The 25,759-nt window shown below is 34.6% G+C and overlaps 1 protein-coding gene and 1 pseudogene across 4 annotated transcripts in view; one reads left to right on the top strand and one right to left on the bottom strand.

Annotated features, from left to right (window-relative positions):
* The window catches only part of LOC109456769 (charged multivesicular body protein 3), a 71,221-nt gene that overhangs the window by 7,092 nt on the left and 38,370 nt on the right, over nucleotides 1-25,759 (bottom strand). For all 4 annotated transcript variants that reach the window (XM_019749206.3, XM_019749201.3, XM_019749205.3 and 1 more), the window contains 2 exons: nucleotides 20,605-20,665; nucleotides 12,028-12,207 (listed from right to left, as the gene is read on the bottom strand). In XM_019749206.3, coding sequence (XP_019604765.1) covers nucleotides 12,028-12,207; nucleotides 20,605-20,665 — 241 coding nt within the window. The remainder of the gene's footprint in view (nucleotides 1-12,027; nucleotides 12,208-20,604; nucleotides 20,666-25,759) is intronic.
* Nucleotides 24,360-24,983, top strand: LOC109456770 (zinc finger CCHC-type and RNA-binding motif-containing protein 1 pseudogene; annotated as a pseudogene).

Here is a 25,759-nt window from a genome sequence, read left to right as displayed (position 1 = left end):
GTCCACGTATAAGTGAAATCATATGGTATTTATCTTCCTCTGTCTGATTTATTTCACTTAGCATAATACCCTGTATATTCATCCATATTGTTGCAAATGGCAAGATTTCATTATTTGTGTTTTATGGCTGAGTAATACTCCCTTGTGTGTGTGTGTGTGTGTGTGTGTGTGTGTGTGTACATCAATTCTTTTTTATCCATTTATCTATTGATAGATACCTACACTACTCCCATATCTTGGCCATTATAAATAATACTGCAATGGTCATGGGCATACATATATCTTTTTGAACTAGTGTTTTTCTTTTCTTTGGATAAATACACAGAAGTGGGACTGCTGCATCATTTGGTAGCTCTATTTTTAATTTCTTGAGGAACCTCTATACTGCTTTCCATAGTACCTGCACCAATTTGCAATCCCAACAGTGTACAAGGGTTCTCTTCTCTCCACATTCTTGTCAGCACTTGTTATTAGTTGATTTTATGATGATAGCCATTCTAACAGGTGTGAGGAGATAGTCATTGTGGTTTTGATTTGTGTTTTCCTCATAATGATTAAGTTGAGCATCTTTTCATATGTCTTTTGGCCATCTCTATGTCCTCTTTGGTGAAATGTCTATTCAGGTCCTCTGTCCAATTACTAATTGGACATTTTTTTTTTTTTTTTTTTTTTGGTGTTAAGTTGTATGAATTCTTTATAGATGTTGGATATTAACCCCATATTGGATGTATCATTTGCAAATATCTTCTCCCATTCAGCTGGTTGTCTTTTTTATTTTTTATTTTTATGATTTCCTTTGCTGAGCAGACTTTAGTTTGATGTAGTCTCATTTGTTTAGTTTTTTTCTTTGGTTGCCCTTGCCCATGGAGACATGAAAGGTATTGCTAAGACCGATTTCAAAGAGTTTACTGCCCATGTTTTCTTCTAGCTTTATGGATTCATGTCTTATATTTAAGGCTTAATCCATTTTGAGTTTATCTTTGTATATGGTCTAAGAAAGTGGTCCAATTTCATATCTTGCATGTATCTAATTTTCCCAAACCACTTAACAGACTATCTTTACCTCATTGTACATTCTTGCCTCCTTTGTCATAGATTAATTGACCATAAGTGAGGATTATTTCTGAGCTCTCCATTCTATTCCACTCATCTGTATCTGTTTTTATGCCAGTACTATATTATTCTGATTGCTGTAGCTTTGGAGTACAGTTTGAAATCAGGGAGTGTAATAGCTTCCACTTTGTTCTTTCTCAAAATTTCATTAGCTATTCAGGGTCTTTTGTGGTTCCATTTTTTTTTTTTTTTTTTTTTTTTTAGGATTAGTTGTTCTAGTTCTGAGAAGAATGCCAATGATATTTTTGATAAGGATTGCATTGAATCTGTATATTGCTTTAGATATAAGGACATTTTAACAATATTAATCCTTCCAATCCATGAGAATGATGTATCATTCCATTTATTTGTATCTTCTTCAGTATCTTATAGTTTTCAGAGTACAGGTCTTTTACCACTCTGGTTAAATTTATTCCTAGGTATTTTATTTTTTTTATACAATTGTAAATGGGACTGCTTTCCTAATTTTTCCTGATCGTTTATTATTTGTATATAGAAATGTAACTGATTTCTGTACATTGATTTTTGTATTCTGCAACTTTACTAAATTCATTAGTCTAATAGTTTTTTGATGGACTCTTTAGAGTTTTCTATATATAGTATCAGGTAATCTGCAAATCGAGTTTTACTTCTTCCTTTCTGATTTGGATGCCTTTATTTCTTTTTCTGGTCTGACTGCTGTGGATAGGACTTCCCATACCAGGTTGAATAGAATTGGTGAGAGGGGGCATCCTTGCCTTGTTCCTGATCTTAGAGGAAAAGCTTTCAGCTTTTCACTATTGAGTATGATATTAGCGGTGGGTTTGTTACATATAGCTTTATTATGTTGCTATGTTCCCTCTATCCCTAATTGGTTGAGAGTTTTTATCATAAAAGGATGTTACATTTTATCAAGTGCTTTTTCTGTATCTATAGAGATGATCATATGATTTTTATTCTTCATTTTGTTGACATCATGTATCACATTAATTGACATGGATGATCAACAATCCTTGTATCCCTGGGATAAATTCCGCTTGATCATGGTGTATAATCCTTTTAATGTATAATGTACTGTTGAATCCAGTTTGCTAATATTTTTTTGAAAATTTTTGCATCTATGTTCACCAAGCATATTGGCCTGTAATTTTCTTTTTTTGTAATGTCCTTGACTGGTTTTGGTATCAGGCTAATGCTGGCTTCATAGAAAGAGTTTGGAAGCGTTTGTTCCTCTTCAATTTTCTAAAATAGTTTAAGAAGGATAGGTATTTATTCCTCTTTAAATGTTTGGTAGAATTCACCTGTGAAATGGTCTGGTCCTTTTATTTGTTGGGTTTTATGATTACTGCTTCAATTTCATTACTAGTAATCAGTCTGTTTAGATTCATTATTTCTTCCTGGTTCAGGCTTGGAAGGTTATAAGCTTCTAGAAATTTATCCATTTCTTCTAGACTGTAGAATTTGTTGGCAAAAATTGTTCATAGTGTTCTTTAATGATTCTTTGTATTTCTGTAGTGTCGGTTCTAACTTCTCTTTCATTTATGACTTTGTGTTCTTGTTTTCTTGATGAGTTTGGCTAAGGGTCAATTGTGTTTATCTTTTCAAAGAACAAACTCTTAGCTTCATTGATCTTTTCTACTGTTTTTAAATTTCAATTTCATTTATTTCCCCTCTGATCTCAATTATTTCCTTCCTTCTCCTTATTTGGTTTTTTTTCTTCCTAGTTCCTTTAGATGTAACATTAGACTGTCTATTTGGGAGTTTTCCTGTTTCTTGAGGTAGGCCTGCATAGCTATGAACTTCTCTCTTAGAACTGCTTTTATTGCATCCCATAAATTTTGAAAAGTTGTGTTTTCATTTGTCTCAAGGTAGTTTTTGATTTTCTGTTTGACTTCTTGTTTGATCCATTGGTTGTTTAGTAGCATGTTGTTTACTCTCCATGTATTTGTGGTTTTTTCCAGTTTTCTTCTTGTAGTTGATTTCTAGTTTCAGGCCATTGTAATCAGAAAATATACTTGATATAATTTCAATCTTCTTGAATTTACCTAAACTTGTTTTGTGCCCTAATATATGATCTATCTTTGAGAAGGTTCCATGTGCACTTGGAAAAATTGTGTATTCTGCAGTTTTTGGATATGTTCTATAAATATCTATTAAATTGGTCTGGTTTAATGTGACGTTTAAGGCCATTATTTCCTTATTAATTTTCAGTCTTGATAATCTATCCATTAATGTGTGAGGTATTAAAATCCCCTATTATTGTATTACTGTGAATTTCTCCCTTCATGTCTATTAACATTGGCTTATTTAGGTGCTCTTATGTTGGGTTTGTAGATATTTACAATTTATATCCTCTTCTTGTATTGACCCCTTTATAATTATGTAATGTCCTTCTTTGTTGTTTTTTACAGTCTTTGTTTCAAAGTCTATTTTGTCTGATTAGTGCTACCCCAGCTTTCTTCTTGCTTTTATTTGCATGGAATATCTTTTTCCGTCCCTTCACTTTCAGTCAGTTTGTTGGTCCTTCAATCAGAAGTGAGTCTCTTTTAAGCAGCATATAGATGGATGTTTTTTAATCTATTCAGTCACCCTGTCTTTTTACTGGAGCATTTAGTCCATTTACATTTAAAATAATTATTCATAAATATGTACTTATTGCTTTTTTTTTTTTTTTTTTGTAGTTCTCCTCTGTTCCTTTCTTCTTCTCTTGATCTCTTCCCTTGTGGTTTGTTGGGTTCTTTGTTTTGTTTGGGTTCCTTTCTCTTTATCCTTTGTGCAACCTTTGTAAGTTTTTGGTTTGTGGTTATCATGACCTTTATGTATATCATTCTATATCTATAGCAGACTATTTTAAGCTGGTAGAAGTTTAATTTCAAATATATTCTAAGAAGACTACTTTATTACTACCTACTCCACGCTTTATGTTTTTGAAGTCACATTTTAGATCTTTCTGTTCTGTGCATTTCCTAAGTACTTATTGTAGTTTAAGTTGAGTTTGATACTTTTGTCTTTTGACCTTCATAATAGCTTTTTAAATGTCTGACTTGCTGTATTTATTAACTATTTGACTTTACCTGTGACATTTTTTGCCTTTCTTATATTTTATTTTTGGTTATGGCATTTCCTTTTCTGCTTCAAGAAGATCCTTTAACACTTCTTGTGAAGCTGGTTTAATGGTGACAAACTACTTTAGTTGCTTGTTCATGAAACTTTCTCTCTGCTTCAATTCTGAATGATAACTTTGAAGGGTAAACTCTTCTAGGCTATAGGTTCCTTTCCTTTCAGCACGTACAAGATGTCCTGCCACTCCCTTCTGGCCTGTAATGTTGTTGCTGAGAAATCAGCTAATAGCCTTATGAGGTTTCCTTTGTATGTAACTTCTTTTCCTCTTGTTGCCTTTAAACTTGTCTCTTTAACTTTCGCCATTTTAATTACACCGTGGTGCAGGGGTCTCTTAGGGTTAATTTTGCTTGGAGCTCTCTGTGCTTCCTGGACTTGGATATCTGTTTCCTTTCCCAGGTTAGGAAAGTTTTCAGCCATTATTTCTTCAAATCAAGTTTCCGTTCCTTTCTTTCTTCTCCTTCTGGTACCCCTATAATGCGAATGTTTGTGTGCTTAATGATGTCCCAGACGTCCTTTATATTATCCTCACTTTAAAAAATTCTTTTTCTCTTGGCTGTTCTGATTGATTGATTTCCACTAGTCTTTTTTCCAGGTCACAGATCCATTCCCCATATCAGCTAATCTTACTGATCTAGGAAACTGAAAACCAGAAATAAACATAAAAGGATTAAAGCATTTTATTGTTGAGAATTTCAAAAATACACAAAGGTTGAGAAGTATCACTTCACCAAAGACGAGATATGGATGCCAAATAGTGTTCCTAATCATTAGCCATTAGGGAAATGCAAACTAAAACCACAATCAGATAGCTCTACATACCCATTAGAATGGCGAAAATAAAAAACAGTGACACCACCAAATGTGAGGATGCACAAAACTGAATCATTTATACATTGGCGGGTGGTAATTCAAAATGGTACTGCCACTCTGGACAACAATTTGACAGTTTCTTATATGCAACCATAAAAACCCAGTAATTGTTCTACTGGGCATTTATCCCAGAAAAATGAAGACTTATGTTCATGCAAAAATCTGTATACTTTCATATCAGTTTTATTCATAATAGCTGATAACGGGAAGCAACCCAGAAGTCCTTCAACAGATGAATGGTTAAACAAATTGTAGTATAGCCATGCCATGAAATACTACTCTGCAGTAAAAAAGCGAATGACCTATTGATACATGAAAAACCTGGGTTAATTTCCAGAGAATTATGCTAAGTGAAAAAAACCAATCCCAAGAGGTTACATACTGTACAATTCCATTTATATAACATTCATGACAAAATTATAGAAATGAAGAACAGATTAGTGGGTGCCAGAGATTAAGGGGGGGGTGGAAGAGAAGTAGGTGTGGTTATAAAAGGGCAATGTGAGGGATCCTTGTAGCAATGGGGACGTTTTATAGCTGTATCGATGCCAATATCCTGCTTGTGATATTGTACTGTAATTCTGCAAGATGTTCCCATTGGGGGAAATGGATGAAGGGTACACAGAATCTCTCTGTATTATTTCTTACAACTGCATGTATGTGAATCTATAATTATCTCAAAATAACCTTAATTAAAAAAAATCTTACAAAATATATAAAAATAAAGTAACATTATATTGCCATCCCTGCTAGAAGAGATATTACACACATAAAAATACAACTTCTGCTATGAATATTATAACAATAACCAAAGATGAAACAAAGTAGCTAAATACAGGCTTGTCTTCATAATTGATAGATGCAAAGATCAATGGAAATATTCTGAAAAAAATCTGATACCAATAACGAAAGCAACAAAAACACAAAGTTCTCTTTACCTATCACAGGCTCTTCTGAGAACTACAGTTAAATTAAAAAATCATAAAAGGAAATTAAAATAATTATTAAAAGTGGCATCAACAGCAAAATGCAGCTTCTTGGTAGCAAGGGCCCAGGGAACAAATACACCCACAAACTAGACTGACTGGTTTTTAAAAGCCATCTTAAACATGGCAATTACAAACAGAATGAATAAAATTATAACAAAATATGGAATTTTACAATGACATTTAACAATGACAAGTGAAAGCTCAGAGAAGAGAAGTGATTATTAAAAACATTCATGCCTCAAAAGTGATTATCTTTGAAGAGAATAGGATTTCTTTCTTATAACAAGGTTAAGAAAAATAGTTAAAAGATAAATGATATACAAGGAAATACCCAACACATAATAATACATAAAGAAGATAAAAATTAAAAGGAAAATAGTATAAACATTCTATAATACGGAGAACCCAAACCAAAGGCCATAGGAGTGGATCATATAATATTTGTCCTTTTGTGACAGGTGTCTTTCACTTAGCATAATGCCTTCAGTAATCATCCATGTTGTAACATGTGTCAGAATTTCCTTCCTTTTTAAGGCTGAATAATATTCCTTTATCGATTCATCCTTCAATAGATACTCGGGTTGCCTTTACCTTTTGCCTATTGTGAATAATGCTGCTATTGAACATGGATACACAAATTATCTCTTTAAATCCTTGCTTTCAGTTCTTTTGAGTATATACCCAGAAGTGGAACTCCTGAATCATACGGTAATTCTATTTCCTGCCTCACCTTGGAATCTCTGTCAACTTTTTCCCCTCAATCAAAACATACTCATCATTCTGTCTTATTCTGTGGGAAGCAGCTGTCAGAAAGCGATCACTTGGAATGCATTTAATCATGACAATGTATTAATAACTGACAAGGCTTAATATATTACCCCTCCAAGAGACATCTGCATTTTAACAGAGGAACCTCATAAGGAAAAGGAATGCCTTCATCAAATGATGGCTTTTCAAAGCAGCAACAGGCTGGGGGTGGGGCACATCCAAAGCAAGACCTCTCGGGGACTGTCACTACACTATTTCTAGTTTTCTCTTTTCTCACTCTCAAAATGTAGACTCCTCCCTCCTGCCTGTTCCAGGTTCAGTCCTCAGCTGTACTTTGAGTAACTGCTGTATTTAATTTGCCAACAAGCAACAACCTTGCTATAAATCTTCTCAACAACCCTCCTGGGGGAATCCTCCTACCAGGATGGGTATTTGGTGCTGGGGAAGCCGGGTGATCTGCATAGAGTGAGTTTAAACAGCCCCCAATAGAATCTCCTCTCTCTTAGGCCTGTTCCTCTCGCAGGTTTCTAGTGTGTTAATGGCCCTGTAGTCTTTCCATGTTCCAGGGTTTGGAGCAACTCAGGCTTGTTTATACCTTCACTAAGTCCCACTTACTCTGCATCCAGAGCAGTTCTTCCCAGTGTCCTCTCTTCCACTCCACGCCACTAGATTACTCTGTTCAGGCCCTGCCCATTACCTCCCAGGTCCCACTGCCCCCCATCTGGCTACATCTGGCTATCCCTGCACCCACGGTCTCTGCTTAGTGTGCCAAGGCTCTCCACTGCCTACGAAGGGAAATTACAATAGCTCAGCTTAACTCTCAAAACTCTGACTCCAAATTACTTTTCCAGCTTTACCTCCCACTGCTCCCCTTAATGCACTCCTGTCAAACTGAATCAAGTACTATTGGCTGAACACAGCCTGAAATAGTTCCCCTGTGCCTTTGTGCACGCTGGTTCCTCTACCTGACATGCCTCCAGGATTCTCCCCAAAATACTTTTCCTCTGAACTCCCGCTGCACTTTATCTGTACCATCGCCACACCACATCTCAGTCTGAACTTCTCAACCCTTGCTTTTCTTTTAACAGCTATACAAATTGTCTTCACCTCCCTGTTCATCTCTCCAGCCATCAACCTCAAAGTTGGGGTACCCTTGCTCTCGGGTACCCCAGCTTCCCAGACATTCCCTCAGTGTTTGGAGTTCTTTTTTGGCCCCAGGACCGTTACCCACGCTGACACTCTGGTTGGAACATCGCCCCCAACACATACACTCAGTTGCTTGTCTTCCTTCAGATTTCATCGGTGCCGTAAGAAGCCACCCTTGCCCGCACCTCCCCTTTACAGTCTCCTCACGCTTACCAGTTTGCAATTACAAATATACATCTATTGTTTATTTTACGATGTATTTTATTGTGTATTTTTATGAAATTTATCCAATTATTTGCTTTTCACCCTTTACCTAGAGGGCAATGACTGTGCCTATATGTTCACTATTTTATCTCCAGTGCCCAGCAATACTATGGCACATAATAGGGGCCAAAAGAAATGTATTTATTAAATGTATTAACATTTTGCTCTTTGTAGCTTAGTCTATTTGCTGAGGAGACTGGACAAGGTTCTCATGAAGCCAACACTTAAACCAGTCTCTCTCCCTCCCTCCTTTCTCGTCATCTCCTTTCTCTCTTTCTTAAAAAAAGAGGAGAGATATAGGAAAGAAGGGGATGGTGGGGAGAAGGAGCTCTGAGAAACAATGCAAGGAACAAAAAGAAACTTCAAAAAGAAGACTATTAATAATAAGGGACAATACTGCACTCATGAAATAAGGATATATAAATATATATATAAAGGATATATAAATATATATATAAAGGAACTATCAGAGAACTCTTTCCTGGAAATTAAAATTAAGATAGTCCTTCCCCTCAAAAAAGAACTCAAGAGAATAAATGGAACATAAAAGTGAAGGGATTTCTCAGAAACTGGAAAACAAAGACTAAATTGATGATGACAATGGGGATAATACTTAGAACCTACATATATGCAAATACCCCGTGCCAGGCACTGAGTTGAGCCTCACAACCACTGTCTGAGGAAGGCACGATTATTATTCTCAAAATGGAACATAGGAAAGCCAAGAAAATTAAAGGATCAATCTGGGAAAATCTTTTGCTTTCATAACAAAACAGAATACACAGTGGAAAGGAAACGATTACAAATTCAAGAGCTGAGAGACCAAAGAACAGAACCCTGGCCTTTTAGAAATCCGTGGGGAAACATTTACAGATGAAATTATATTGATGTCTTGGATTCCCAAGGAAAATATAGGGCATCGGTAGGAACACAGGGGAAGTAAGACCAGATATGGGCATATTAATTTTGACATACCCATCAGATATGAGTGGAGATGACAACTACACACTTAGCGATAAAGTCAGGCCTGAAGATAAAAATTCAGAAATCAATGGCATTTAAAGGCATGAGGTTAGGTAAGATCACCTAGGGGGACAGACTGAAGATGGAAAAGAACAGAGGATCTAAAACACAGAGTCTTAGAGCACTTTTACATTGAAAGACCTAACAGCAGATATCTTACGTTTCAGTTGTGATAAAGCCACAAAATAATATACATTTGAAATAACATATTGTTACAAATGCATATTTAAAGGATCATAGGCTCTTGACTTATGTGCAATACATGTAAGAGCTTTTGTTACGTTTACTACTAAAAGTATATGCTACGAGAGAAGATATTTTTTTCACATGGATTAATAATTATTATTTGTGAACTATAATTGCTTGAAAAGGTTGTTTGTTTTTAAATGCTCATTAATTCTTTTTAAAAACTTTTATTTATTTAAGTGTTTTTCTGGGACCCAAGTCAAGTAGTTGTTTCAATCTAGTTGTGGAGGGCGCAGCTCACCATGGCCCATGTGGGGATCTCAAACCGGCAACCTTGTGGTTAAGAGCACCGCGCTCTAACCAACTGAGCTAACTGGCCTCCCCCAAAAGGTTTTTTGTAATCAGTACACAGAAAGCAGAGGTGAATCAAGTTCACTAGTTCCGTAAGAAATGTTAAAACAAGATAACACTTCTCAAAACTTAAAAAGTCTGACAATATCAAAGGTTGCTGAAAAGGTATGGAAAAAAGCTCTCATCTGCTGCTGGTGGAAATAAAAATTAGTAAAACCTCTTCGGAGAGCAATTTTGCAATATTAGAAAAATTTAAATCCAGCTATCCACTTCTGAGTATATTACTATCCTGAAGAAACCATTACACATGTAAGAGTGTAATGATATTCACAGCAGCACTGTTAGTAAAAGCAAAAATTGAAAACAACTTAAATGTCCGTCAATGGGGGAAGAGAAAAATACAATATACCCATGTGATGGAATAACATCCAGTAATTAAAATATATATTTATCACTATGGGTAGATTTCAAAAATGCAATGATTAATGGGAAAAAAAGATACAGAACAGTATGTATAATACCACGCATACAAATTTTAAGATTCACAATAGTGGTTTCCTCTGGGAGGTTGAGAGAGAATTGGGAAGGCAGATTAAAGGAGCTTTGATTTTAGTAATCGTGTTTTCTTTCTTTTATAATATAAAAACCAAGGCAAAGATAACAAAATGTCAAATTGTATTGGTTCTGGGTGATAGGTACATAAGCATCTACTGTATTATCCTGTGTACTTTTATCTTTGCAATTGGGGGGAAAAAGAGACTGGGCATATAATGTTTTTTTCATAGGGGGAAAAACGGCAAAATAAGCAATATGTTTCCTGACGTTGACTCAGTAAAGGAAATAGTGAAAATTTTTTTAAATAAGCTTATCATGGTCAACAAAACATGCATCTTTTCATCATGTTGCATAAAAAATAGAGAATAAACATGAAATTTTCAAAGCTGGCTGTAAAAGGCAAGAGCTTTGTACCTAAGCTTTCAAAATGACAGATCAGATTAAACTATTTCTTCATGGTACAGAATACTTGGCTAGTTCAAAAGGCATATATCTAGGTGGTATGTCCAGTATTTAAAGAGTCTGAATACATTACTTTAGGGCTGAAATCACAGTTTTTAAAAGTTAATAAGATGTGGTACAAACCATTTGATTGTCATATTTTTTTTACTTTTTCCCAACCCATGATTATTTTCTTCAGTATCCAGAGACAGAAATTGATGACATATTTATTATACATATTTTAAAAACATATCCAAGTGTTAACATAGAACGTAATGAAATACTTTCAGACCCAAGTACAACCAAATAATGGATTAGGTGCTAATTTGCCACCATAAGTTAAAACATTCAGTCTTCTAACGTCTGAATGTGATGTAATCATCAGTGTAGTATCTGACAAAGAGTTGAAAATATTCTTTAGTGAAAAATTTCTCTGTAATTTCTGAGTTCATACTCAATCTAAATTTCTGACAGTCAGTTGCTGCCATTCTCAACTATAATTCTGAATTAGGACTTCTTCATTTAACAGAAATTAAGAACGAAACCAACTGGATATAAAATTTAACCTATGACTCAAGCTGTCAAGATGCCTGTGAAAGATCATAAACAGCAAAACAGCAGTATACTGGACATCAAAAGGCAACTAAATTATGTTTATTTTTATTTTAAATATTATAATGAGTTTTTAAAAATTAAATTGATAGTTCACATCTAGCTGAATACCCATTATGTGGTCTGCAGATTCCCAAGATGTAATGAAGCGTTAGGTAGAGAGCCAGAGATAAGGCAAGTGGGTGAAAGCCAAGGACAAATTTAGACTTTAAAAATTTTGCCTAGGGTGGTAGTTCTGGAACTAGGCCAGGCCAGAGCACTCTTTTCTTCATCCTCCCTCTGACACAAAGGCCCACATTTTACTCCTATGACTCAACTCTCAGGACATTTTATAACACTATTCACATGAGGACATATAGTCTAACCTTTAAACAAAGCAGATTTATATGTAGAGTTTGCCATTACTTCAACAACACTGGCAAAAGAAAATAACAACAACAAAAAAATCACGGTAATATTTTGCATTTTGTGTAACACCCCAACCAAGACAATAATAAAAAAAATAAAAACCAGAGCTAATGTCTTCCTATTCATGCAAACCAGTACTGATAATGACAGCAAGAGCAACAGCATTAATGAGGTGGCTGTAAGGTCACGGCCATCTTACCCAGCTGGTTCTTCATACCCATGAGCACAGAGTTCATGTGAGCTTTGGATGCGTAGAGCTTGCTCACAGCCTTCTTTGATCTGATCATCTCCTTGGCCAGAACTACACAGACATCCTTCTGACCCTTCTTGGCTGCGTCTTTCACAGATCGTTTCACTTTTTCTTCTTCTCTTTGAATATCTAAATTTAAAGCACAACACAAAACACCAAAAAAACTTTTATTGGTATTCAAATCTATTTTTATTGTGATCTAAGAGTGTCTATTAAATAGGAAAACAGGAGGATATAAACGAAATTAAAATAATTTAGGTGGTAGGTATTTTTTATTTCCAGATACAACATTAAAGTAATTGAAGAATAAAAACAAAAGTTAATCCGATTACATTAAGACAAAATTTCAAAACTGCTTTTGCAAGCTCATTCTAACGTTTGTTGGTATTAGTATGAGAAACTTTAAAAATTCTGTAAATACATTCCAGAGCTTGCTCTAATAATAAGTAGAATTGCCACAATTATGGGAGTATAATTTATGTAGTCATTAATGATTTATAAAAATCTGCAATTTAAGGAAAACGTGAACGTATTAAAAACTATCATAACAGCACCAACTAGGGTTAAGATATGTTTATATTATGTATTTATGAATAGTCAAGATTATTTACTGTGGTAAAATGCATATAAAATTTACCATCTTAACCATTTTTAAGTACAAAATTCAGTGGTATATGTATATTTGTATCGTTGTGAACCATCACCACTATTCATCTCAAGAACTCTACAGCTTTCAAAACTGAAACTCAAACCCATTAATGAGTAACTCCCCATTCCCTCATCCCGCCAGCCCTGGCAACCACCATTCTACATTCTGTCTTTATGAATTTGACTACTCCAGATACCTTATACAAGTGGAATCAGACAGTATTTATTTTTTTTGTGACTAGCTTATTTCACATAGTGTAATGTCCTCAATGTTCATCCACACTGCAGCATGTATCAGAATTTCCTTCCTTCATAAGGTTGAATAATATTCCATTGCACGGATGTACCAAATTTTGTTTATCCATTCATCAATCAATGGACACTTGGGTGCCTTCAACCTTTAGCTATTGTGAATAATGGTGTTATGAACTCAAGTGTACAAATATCTCTTCGAGACCCTGCTTTCAAATCTTTTGTGCATATATTTACATTACCATAGACTTGGTGGCTTAAATAATGTAAATTTATTTCTCATAGTTCTGGAGGCTGGAAAGTCTAAGATCAAGGGGCCAACAATCAATCTGGTTCCTGGTGAGAACCCACTTTCTGGTTTGCAAATGAATAGCTTCTTGCTGTATCTTCACATGGCCAAGATAGAGATCATCTTTCAGGTCTCTTCTTATAAGGGCACTAATTCCATTAATGAGGACTACACCCTCATGACCTAATTACCTCCTAAAAGTCTTACCTCCATGTAGTATCACGTTGGAATTAGGACTTCAACATATGAAATTTGGGGGCACATAAACCTTCAGTCCATAGTATTCTGTCTCTGTCCCCCGACCCCCCATATTGATGTCCTTCTCACATGCAAAATGAATTCATTCTATCTCTATAGTCCCGTCTCTTTATTTTTTGGAAAAGTCTGAGAAGAATTGATGTTAGTTTTTTAAATGTTTGGTAGCATTACCAGTGAATACATTGGGTCTAAGGCTTTTCTTTGTCAAATTTTTATTACTGATTCAATTGCCTTACTAGTCATGTCTATTCAGATTTTCTATTTCTTCATGTTTCAGGCTTCGTAGATTTTGTTTCTAGGAATTTATTTCATCTAGGTTATTCAATTTGTTGGTGTACAATTGTTCACAGCACTCTTATAATACTTTTTATTTCTGTAGAATCATTAGCAATGCTCCCATTTTCATTTGATTTTAAGAACCTGAATTCTCCACCCTCCCCTACCCACTGACCCTGGTCAATCTAGCTAACGGTTTGTCAATTTTGTTGATCTTTTGGAAGAACTCACTTTGGGTTTCTTTCACTTTTCTCTATTTTATTTCTATTCTCAATTTTGTTTATTTCTGCTCTAATATTTATTATTTACTTCCTACTGCTAGCCTTAGGTTGAGTTTGCTCTTCTTTTTCTAATTCCGTAAGTTGTCAAGTTCTTGTTTTGAGATCTTTTCTTCTTTTTCAATGTATTTTTACACCTAAAATTTCCCTCTAGCATTGCTTTAGCTGCATCCCATAAATTTTAACATATTGTGTTCTGGTTTTCACTCATCTCTAAGGAGTATGTTCTAATTTCCCTCGTGATTTCTTCTTTGACTCATTTGTTGTTTAACAATGTATTGTTTAATTTCCACATCTTCGTAAAATTGATTGAGATTTGATTTTTGGCCTAACATACGATCAACCGTGGAAATTTTCCATGTGCACTTGAGAATATATATTTTGTTTTTGGTAGAGAATTCTCTGTATGTCTACTAGATCTAGTTGACTTAATTGTGTTGTTCAAGATTTCAATTTCCTTATTTATCTTCTGTCTGGTTGTTATATTTACTTTTGAGAGTAGGCTATTAAAGTCTCCAACTATTATTGTAAGACTATTTATTTCTCCCTTTAATTCTGTCAATTTCTGCTTCAGCTATTTTGACGATCTGTTATTAGATGCTGTATCAAAATTGTTAGTAACATATAATGTCCTTCTTTGACTCTCGTGATCTTTTTTGATTTAAATATTTTTTTTCCATTTATTTTATCTTATTTTATCTTAGTATATAGCAACCTCCACTCTTTTGGTTCCTATTTCAATGGAATATCTTTTTCCATCCTTTCATTTTCAACCTATTTGTATCTTGGGATCTAAAGTGAGTCTCTTCTAAACAGCATATAATAGGGTTTTTGTTTTAAATCCATTCTGCCAAGCACTGTCTTTTAACTAGACAGTTTAATCCATTTACATTTAAAGTCTTTACTGATAAGGAAGGGCTTACTTCTGCTATGTTGTCATTTTTTTCTGTAGGCCTTATAGATTGTTTTGGCCTTCATTTCCAGCATTAATGTCTTCTTTTGTGTTTACTTGTTCCTTTTTTGTAGTGAAACTTTTCAAGTCCTTTCTCATTTGCTTTTGTGTATAATCTACAGCTATTTTCTTTGTGGTTACCGTGGGGATTCCACTTAATATCCTAAAATTTGTAACACTAATTTGAATTAATATAACCTTAATTTCAATAGCATACAAAAACTTTACATCTGTACAACTCTGTCCCCACCCCCATTCAGTTACTAATTTCACAAAAGAACATCTTTATGCACTGTGTGTTCAGAAACAGCCTAATAATTTTTTTTAGGCACAACTCTCCTAAATTGCATGGAAAATAAAAAATGGAGTTATAAATCAAAGTTACAACACTAGCTTTTATAATTGCCCATGTATTTACCTTTAACAGAGATATTTATCTTTTCCTATGGCTTCAAGTTACTGTCTATTGTGCTTTCATTTCAACCTGAAAGATCTTTAGCATTTCTTGCCAGTTGGGTCTAGTAGTAACAAACTTACTCAGCTTTTGTTTATCTGGGAATGTCTTAATTTCTCCCTCATTTTGGTGGAAATAGGATTCTCAGTTGATAGGTTTCTTCTTTCAGCATTTGAATGTATCAACCCACTACCCTCTAGCTCTCGACGTTTCTGGTGAGAAACTTGCTAAAAATCTTAATAAGGATCCTTTGTATGTGACAAATCGTTTCTCTCTTGATGTTTTAAATATTCTTTGTCTTTCTACCGTTTGATTAGAATGTGCCTTGGCATGGGTCTCTTTGATTTTATCCTACTTTGGAATGTGTGAAGCTTTTTGGATGATTATATTCATGTCTTCCATGAAATTTAGGAAATTAGGAAATAATGATTTCTTGAAATAATCTCTCTGCTGTCCTTCTGTGACTCACATAATGTACACGTTGGTCTTCTTAATGGTTTCAGTATAGGATGAAGGAAAAGTTCTGGAGATGAATAGTGGTGATAGTTATCCAGCAATGTGAATAGACTTAATGTTATTGAACTGTAAACTTAAAAATAGTTAAAATGGTCAATTTTATGTTATGCATATTTTACTATAATAAGAAATAAATAAATCAGCAGCAAGAATAGTATGATCCATTTATTAACAAGTGTTTGTATGTAACTACAAGTACAAACAGAAATGTATCTGGAAGGATGATCACCAAAATGTTTGTGGTAGTACTCTGGGTGGTAAGATTTCAGGGTGATGTTAACTTTCTTATTTGTAGTTTTCTGCATCAATATGTGTGTTATTACCTTTATAGTTATGGAGGGCAAAGCTATTTTTATTTGAAAGGGGAAAAATGAATGATCTAAATTCATTCCAATATTGCTTACCATGACTGCTCTAAATGTATTACATTTGACTAAAAGCTAAAAATGTGGACTACATATAACAATTACCTGTAGTTATACTTTGCTTTATTGAAGTTACTATTGTTTTTCTCTTTAAACTTTTTATTGAAGTATTATCATACTTACAGAAATGTACACAAAACTGTAGAGCTATATAAATTTTCACAAATTAACACCAATGTAACCGGGAACCAGATTAAGAAAGAGAACATTATCAACAGGCCATAAGGTCCCTTATGTCCCCCTTAATTTGCCATGCCCCCAACAAAGGTAAACCAATATGCTGACTTCCAAAATCATAGTCTTGCAGGTACTCATTTTTGCACTAATATTTTAAAAATCCATTCACCTTGACTGCTAATATAAAACCAAATGAAAGATCCTAAGTGTTTCTATGATAAATACTTATATGCAAGTAACATTTAAAACAATTACATTACTTCAAAGTCATATTTTATCTAAAGTACTCTTTTTTTTGTATCACCATCAAGTAGTAAACTCTACTGTATGGGAGGTACTGTCCTAAACACTTTACATACATTTGCAGATTTAATAGTCACAACAACTCTATGAGATTTAAAGAATTTAAATATGGATAGATGACTAACTGATAGCCAAGACAGGATTTAAACCTGGTAGTGTTAAGACTCCAAAACCCATACCATTTTAGAGTTAGTTAACTAATAAATTGTTATGAATGAGAACTACCAGGGTTTGAAGATCTTTTAACAAGACAAGTAAACTGTGAAAGAGTATATATACAATAAGCAGGAATAAACAAGACTTGTGACACACTAACTAAATTTATGAGGTTTCTAAAGATAACACAAATCACTTGCTTGTTCTATTACTGTCATAATGTTTACTTCTATATATAAGCCCTACATTATTTTTAGTCAATAATTTTTAAATAAATTTTTAAAAAGAGAAAATAGTTATTAATATTTATATACTTATTATTTTCCAGCATGCTTCATTCCTCTGGGAAGATCGAAATTTGTATCTGATATGATTTTCCTTCAGCTTACAACTTACTTTGACATTTCTTGTGCTGTAGATCTACTGCAGCTCTACTGGTAACTTTTGGCTTTGTATGAAAATGTTTACTTTACCTTCACCTCTGAATGCTATTTTCATTGAATACAGAATTCTAGGATAATGTGGGTTTTTTTCTTATATCATATTAAAGATGTTCGGTATGCATTAAGAAATTTTTAATCATTCTTAGCATTCTCTGCATTTAAAGTCTTTTATCTCAAACTGTTTCATCTCTATTGTTAACTTTCAGTAATTTGATTATGATATGCCTTGGTATGGTTTTCTTTGCATTGATCCTGTTTGAAGTTCATTGAATTCCTTGTATTGGTGGGTTTGCGGTTTTCATTAGCTGTCATTTTATCAAATCCTTTCCTAACTCCTCCAAGACTCAATTACACATTAGACCTCTTGACACTGTTCCACAGGTGACTGATGCGCTGTTCATTTTTTTTTTTTTACTTGTTTCTCTCTGTACTAGTTTTGATAGTTTGTATTGCTATCTTCAGTTTCCCTGATTTTGTTTTCTGTAGTATCTAATCTGCTTGTCAAACCCAGTGGTTTTCATTTTATTTTACTTTATTTCAGATCTTCCATCTGTAGAAGATCCACTTGTTCTTTACTGTATCTTCTATTTATCTCATTATGTTCATGTTTTTCTTGAAATTCCTCAACATATTTATAATAGCTGTTTAAAATCCTTGTGTGTTTAGTCAATCATCTCTGTTTTTTCTGGGATTATTTATATTGCCTGATTTCTCTCCTGATTCTGGGTCACATTTTCCTGCTTCTTCCTAGTAATTTTTCATCAGATGTTGGCTAGTTTGAATGTTTCATTGTTGAGTGTCTAAATTTTTTGGTCTTCTTTTAAGAGTGTTCAGCTTTATTTTGGCAGGCAGTTAAGTTGCCTGCAGATCAGCTTTCAAGACTTGTTTTTAAGCTTTATTGGTCTGCGCGATGGTGGCCGTTAATCTAGGGCTGGCTACTTCAGCCTTACTATTAAGGCATGACCCTTCTGGGGTTTCTACTGAATGTCCCAGATGTTCAACAAAGTCTCTTTCTTGTGTGGGATCAGAACTCTATCATCCATCAACTCTTTGCTAGCTCTGGAAATTGTTTAGCTTACAGCTTCTTAGTAGTTCTCAGTAATTGTTCTTTGCCCAACCTCTTGAAATCTCATTCTAAGTAAGCAGAGCTTAGTATTCAGCTAAAGACTCAAAGGGACCCCGTGCAGATATCTAGAGCTCTTTTTCTAGGCATGTCCTTCTCTCGGATACTTTGCTCCACAAATTCCAGCCACTGCAGCCTCCCTGAACCCTGATCTGTTTTCTTCAACTCACTGAGACCAGTACGCTCTGCTTAGAATCCGTTTCCATGTACTACAATCCAGAAAGTTTCTCCAGGCAGAAAATCAGGGACATATCAGGGCTCTCTCCCTGTTTCCCTTCTCTCAGTGATCAAAACTTTACATTGCCAGTTGTCTAATGTTTGAAAACACATGTTTCGTAGACTTTGTCCAGGGTTTTCTTTTTTTATAATGGGAAGGCAAGTCCGAAACCATTACTCCAATGGAATTCCCCTCACCAATTCTTTTTTTTAAAGAAGTGATATTGGTATAGCTTTATGGTACTAATTTTACTCCAGTCATGAAAGTGTTAAAATTCATAAAAGTTGTAAACATTATTATTGATAGGTCGGCTGATAAAGGAGCTCACACGGTCAGGCAAGTTAAGCGAGTTTATTAAAAGAGAAAAGTCTACTGGGCTGCGCAAAGACTGTTACAGCCCCCAAGGGAGGGGGTGAGGGGGGTTTTATAGGGGGTGGTGCTGACAGGGTAGCACTGTTTGAACAGAAAATGCTGACTGCCTGCAAGCCAGTAGCTTTTTTGGGGCATTTTCTGTTATCACAAGTTTGGTTCTGTCTGCAGGTGCAGACAAGCAGACATTTTGTTGTTTTTTTGCAGACATGGCTTTTTCTATAAGTCAAGGTCTCTGAAACCTAACATTCAGAGACCTAACATTAAGTTAGGGTCTCTGAGACTTAACATTTAGAGACCTAACAATTATCTATTTGCAAGTCTCCTTAATTTTAAGTGGTACTCAACAACAATCAGCTTTACTTATAAATATATTTTCCTTAATTTACAGTCATGCTAAGATAGATAATTAGAGTAGTGAAAATGGAATTGCATTCCTTACTTACACACAGTTCATTTGAATTCCATAAAATCATTTCTTTATAAATAGGAAGAGGTTTGTTTAGTTCTTTATTTTTAATGGCTTAAAACAACACAAATTTATTCTTTTACAATTCTGGTGGTCAGAAGTCTAAAATCAAGGCGTTGGAAGGGCTGTGTTTTTCTGGAGGCTTCAGGGAAGAAGCCATTTCCTTGTCTTTTCTAGCTTCTCAAGGTATTCGTTGGCTCGTGGCCTCTTTCTCCATTTTCAAATCATATCACTCCAACATCTGGTTCCATGATCACATCTTTTCTCTCTCTTTTCCTCAACATATTGCCTCTCTCTTGTAAGGACCTTTGTGATTACCATGGACCTGCCCAGATAACCCAGGATAATCTCCCCATCTTAAGATTCCTTAATTCAATCACACCTGCAAGGTGCTTTCTGCCAGGTAAGGTAACATATTCACAGGTTCTGGGGATTAGGATGTGGACATCTTTGGGAGGCCATTATTCTGTCTACCCCAGTATGTGAGCACCTGCTTTGTTTCCAATACTAACCTGGGCTCTAGGGAATCAGAAATTAATGAACATGGTCCCTCCCCCTTGAACGGCTGAATTCCAGTCCAGAGGAAAGATTTAGTTCTTACAAAATATAAAGTTGGAGTTCATTATATCTTCATTTTCTTATAATGATTAGAAAGCAAAATAATTAGGACAGTTATAAATAATATAAGAATCAACTATGTCTTACAATATACCAGGGGTGCCAAAAAAATGTATACATGACTTGTATTCATCTTTTGTTATTGGTATATATTGAGTATTACAATTTTAATACAGTTTTTGCCTTTCTTAAAATGTGTATACATTTTTTTGGCACCCTCTGTATAGATGCAGTTCATTTTTAGGAACTAATGCAAAAAACACCAAGGGAGTGAGGAATAGGAGACATAAAATGGTAATTTACCTCTTATTTGCCTGTCAACAACTCTCATTTCCTTTCTTATCTTCAATGACCATTCATTCACCTGGGAAAATTTCAGAAAAGGAATTATAAGAGAAGCCAACACTCCTAATTCACAGAATTTCAAAGAATTTTATATTAATTCTACATTTATAAAGCCATTTTCAAAACAGAGCCCTAGGGCCAAATTCTATGTTTTTTAAATCTGTTTAATCATAGTACATAGAAGTCCCATGCTATTCAAAGATTCTTATCTGAGGGTAGGCAGTAAAAAGCTCTTTATACAAGACCTCAGACAGAGTTCAGTGCCCTGCAGATTCATAAAGATTTTTCAATAGGTGCACAGATATAGATAGATTTTAAGGGCATCAGAAGATTTCCAACTTCTACAGATAATTATTTCACAAACTGCTCTGCCTATGTCATGAGTTTACCTTTCCCTTCTCCCCTTTAACAATAATGCTTTTTTCATTTTACAACTAATCTGTCTCTTATTACCATGATATAGTTCCGAGGGGCAAAATCTCTGAAGCACTAAACATAAGGACAACTAGAAATACTGATATAGATGTAGAGAAAGCAGTGAATGACTGACTCTAATGCCTACCAAATTCTTATAAAGTATGAAGTGTTTTTCAATTCTTCAGTTTCAAAAAATTGAAGAAAAATCTGAGTTGTCAACTAATAAATCATTAAAACTAAATTCGACATTAAAGTACCATGTGTTTTTTGGCATATGACATAGAAGTTCAAAGAACTGAGTGACACTGACATAACAAAACTTCCATTACCATTTCCTTACGTTCATAATGTTTCTCAGCACTTAAGTCTAATAAAACACAAAGTAGGGCTTTTTACTGGTTGTAGCAACTCACAATGAGAATCACTGAGTATACGCACAGCCATGCCATCCAATGGTCCTCTGCAGTTGGTGCAGGTCTTAGGACACAAGAAAACTGCCAGAGCTGTAGTATATACTGCAAATGGGGCAACTGCGTCAATAGATAAAATGGACAGGATCCAACCACCACACGCTGCAATACAAGCTACTGGAACCTTTTCTACTTCTGGCTAAAGAAGAATTAGCTGGCTCTGTGTCCATGTGAAGGACGGTGGTCACGTGGCCCAGATTTCCACAATCTGCCAGTCCACATCCAAAGCCCTGGTGCCTATTACCAAAAATATGTGGATAGGCTTCCAAGGAGATCAAAAACATCCTCATCCAGTATGTCAAGAACCTGCTGGTAGCTGACCCCATTCACTGCAAATCCACAAAGTTCGGAGACCTTGGTGCATGTGGTCCCCAGCACAAATCCTACCAGTAAGCCCATCATGAAAATCAGGGTTCACCTTTACAATACTCGATGGTTGTGAGTTTTAAGATTAAAAATAATAAAAATAAGATAATACGGGAATAGAATTAATAGTTGAACCCTTTGACCTTCATTCATGGATACATGAACTAAATGTCATAAAAAAAATCCATGCTAATATTAGGAGAAGATAAATTTGACTTTAATTAAAAACATATTTAACTAAATCTAGGAAACATTTATTATTCAATAACAACTGTAATAATTTCACCCAGGATAAATATTAAAGGACTTAAAGCTGTATGGTTATACAATTAAAAAATTTTTAATGTTAGCTTTATATGTACATTTTTAAAGTGAAATTCATATACCATACGATTAGCCATTTTAAAGAGTACAATTCAGTGGCATTTAGTATCTTCACAATGTTGTGCCTTTACAACTCTCCCTAGTCTCAACATTTTTTCAACATATCTGAAGAAAGCACTATGCCCTTCAAATAATCTCTACCTTGTTCCCCTCTCCCCATTTCTTGGCAACCACTGACTGGCTTTTTTATCTCTTTTGATCTGCTTATTTTGGATATTTCATATAAAAGGAATCATACAATATGTGGCCTTTTGTGTTTGGCTTCTTTCATTTAATATACTGTTTTTTGAGGCTCATCCATGTTGTAGCATGTATCAATACTTCAGTCCTTTTTATGGCTGAATAATATTCCATTGTATGTATATATCACAACTTGTTTATTCATTCATCCATTGATAAGACATCTGGATTGTTTCCATTTTTTGGTTACTGTGAATAATGCTGCTATGAACATTCGTGTACAAGTATTTCAGTACCTATTTTCAATTCTTTTGGGTAAATACCTAGGCGTGAAATTGCTGGGTCATATGGCAGGTAATTCTATGTTTATCTTTTTGAGGCACTCCAAAATTGTTCTTTAAAGGGCTTTACCATTTACCTTAAAATGAGGCAGAATGAATCAGAGCCTTTGTTTTTAAGCTTGTTTTTAGTAGCAGAATCCTTCAAATAAATCTAACATAGTCCTATACAAATATAAGTGAATGTGAATATACATTTATCATGTAGGCTTGGATTCAACACTTTTACTAGTATTAATAAAGGGAAATAATCTATCCTCATCAAAGATAAAAGTTTAAATTAGTTGTTACAGTGTTTTATACCAACCTCAGTATGCAATGTATTTCTTCCATATTTGGTTTTAGCTGCCTAGTATTGAGAAAACTCTAATTCAAAGAAATAAGAAACCATCTTATTACATCTATTTATTATTACAGCTACTTAATAGTCTGTCTTTTAATACAAGGTTACCCATTGCTTAAATGAGTCCAAGAGCTTGAAAGAAAAGTCATTAACAAATGGTTGTTTCAAAGCTTATCATAGTATTTAATGGCTCATATTCCTTATGTGGTAAGTATTCAATCTAAAACAATAGATGACAAGGTGAAATGAGTTTTGTAAAAATGCACTGTCGCACCGTTTGCAGTAGCAAAAGACTAGACATTACCAAAATGTATTATCAATAGGAGACTAGTTAAACATATTAAAGAGAATTTCCATAAACGGGCAGTATGTTTTAACTAAAGAGAAAAAAGCAATACAATGAGGACTAACAATAAAATTTCAAAATATAAGTGAAAATAGCAAGGTAATGGACATGTACAGTATGACATTACATATGTTAAAAGGAGAGCATGAGGGAAGAAGAGAGGAAGAGGAGAGAGGAGAGAGGGAAGGAACAGAGAAGGGGAGGAAGAAAAGAAGTGGAAAAAGGAACGCATAAAGATATTCATATGTTCATGTATTGTAGAATACCAATGAAGAATACACAAGAAATTAGGCTGCTTTCAAGGATGGAAACTAAATAATTTGTGAGCAGGAGCGAAAGGGAGATTTACTTTTTACTCTACATAAGGATACACTTTGCTGGTTTTTGAATTTTACAATATGTACAAATATAACCTATTTCAATACTTTTTAATAAATTTTAAGAAATTGTGAAAAATATCCAGATTCATAAGCTGCTTTAAATCATCGTTTGGAAAAAATATGTTTAAATTCTATCTTAAAAATTGTTTTAGATACCACACTCCCTTCTCTGTTGGACAATCACCCAAAACTTCAAAACAGTTAAATGGTGAACCCAAATTTTGTTTTATAACTGAACACTTGTACATTGCTGGTGGGACTACAAAATGGTGAAGCCATTGTGAAAAATAGTTTTGGAGTTCCTCAAAAAGGTATGTAAAGAGCCAAGAAGAGGCATTGCTGCTGCCAGCTACTCGTCTGTGGCCCCGACCCCTCCCAGTACTTGTGATGCCAAGGCCGCTGTGAGGGGTGAGGAACAGTCGGGACTGAGCCCCTACTGAGCCGAGGGCTTGAGCTCTTCTGATCGCCCTCCCTGCCCCACCTGAAGACATGAGTGGTGGATTGGCCCCAAATAAAAGCACAGCGAACGTATCCAACTTGCCCTTTCCTGACCAACAATGATTTATACCGGGTATTTTCCAAGCATGGCAAAGTTGTAAAGTTTACTATAATGAAAGATAAAGATACCAGGAAGAGTATAGGGGTTGCATTTATTTTATTTTTTGGATAAAGACTCTGCACAAAACTGTACCACAACAAACAGTTATTTGGTGGAGTGATAAAAGCAAGCATTGCTATCGACAATGGAAGAGCGGCTGAGTTCCTCTGAAGACAAAACTACTTCGATAAATCTAAGTGTTATGCATATGGGGGAAGTGACACTTAAGTTATGTCTGTCCTAAAAATATGCTTGGAGAATGTGAATCTCCAAAGAAGAAAGAGAAAAAGAAAAAAACCTCCTGAACTGGAAGAAGCAACTGAAGAAGGAGAACAAAGTGAAGATGAAAAGGAAGGCCCTGCTCTTGACAGCTGCCATCAGGCCACAGCTTTGCAGCAAGCCAGAACTGAAGAATGAAAAATATGGAAACCCAGTTCAGGGATCCCTCTACGTCAGATGATTCAAGTTGCCCAAGGATAAAGAAAAGCAGTGATGAGGAAGAACTTAGTGATTAAAATTACATTTATTATGTAATTATCATTAAATTTTAAAAAAATCTTGGAGTACCAAGTTCAGTTGGGACTAAAGATTACTTCTAGAAGTGAGCATAAAAACGCTTAGTATCAAATAATTTTTTACTATAAAATACTTCATAGGAAATTAAAAAGTTTTAAAGTATCATGTTTCTATCTTGCCTTAGCAGAGTAAAAAAATCAAGATTTGCTAATAACCGTTAATCTCGAACAGTTTATTTGAATTAAAAAAAAAACTTAATACTGTCATAGTAATGCTATTGTCATCCCAAGAAAAAATATATTAAAAAGATTTGTTTGAGAGTTCATTATAAAAGTTTATTCATGTCTGATTGGTTTACATGACGACTTTTAAAATAAATTTCATCTTTAAAACAAAAATTTCACAGAGACTGTAGAAAAGTTGAATGATTTATTGTTAATAAAATTGTCAAGAGAATTTTGGTTTTAAATGTGGGTGTTTTGCTGTTATTTTCCAGAGCATCTGAGATCTCGTTCCCCAGCCTATGTCATCAGTTTGGCTCTAAACTCTTATTAAAAAAAAAAAAAATTGTAATGTGACCCAACAATTTTACTCCCAGGAATACTCCCAAAAGAATTGAAAATAGGTACTCAAACAAATAAATGTACATGAATGTTCATGGTAGCACTATTCACAGCAACCAAAAGACTGAAACAACTCAAATGTCCACCAACAGATGAATGGATAATGAGTTGTGATATATACATACAATGGAATATTCTTTGGTCATAAAAAG

The sequence above is a fragment of the Rhinolophus sinicus genome, chromosome 2 (genome assembly GCF_057876585.1).
Source record: "Rhinolophus sinicus isolate RSI-liver-muscle chromosome 2, RSI-T2T, whole genome shotgun sequence".
NCBI lineage: Eukaryota > Metazoa > Chordata > Mammalia > Chiroptera > Rhinolophidae > Rhinolophus > Rhinolophus sinicus.
This window is presented reverse-complemented; position numbering and strand designations above follow the sequence as displayed.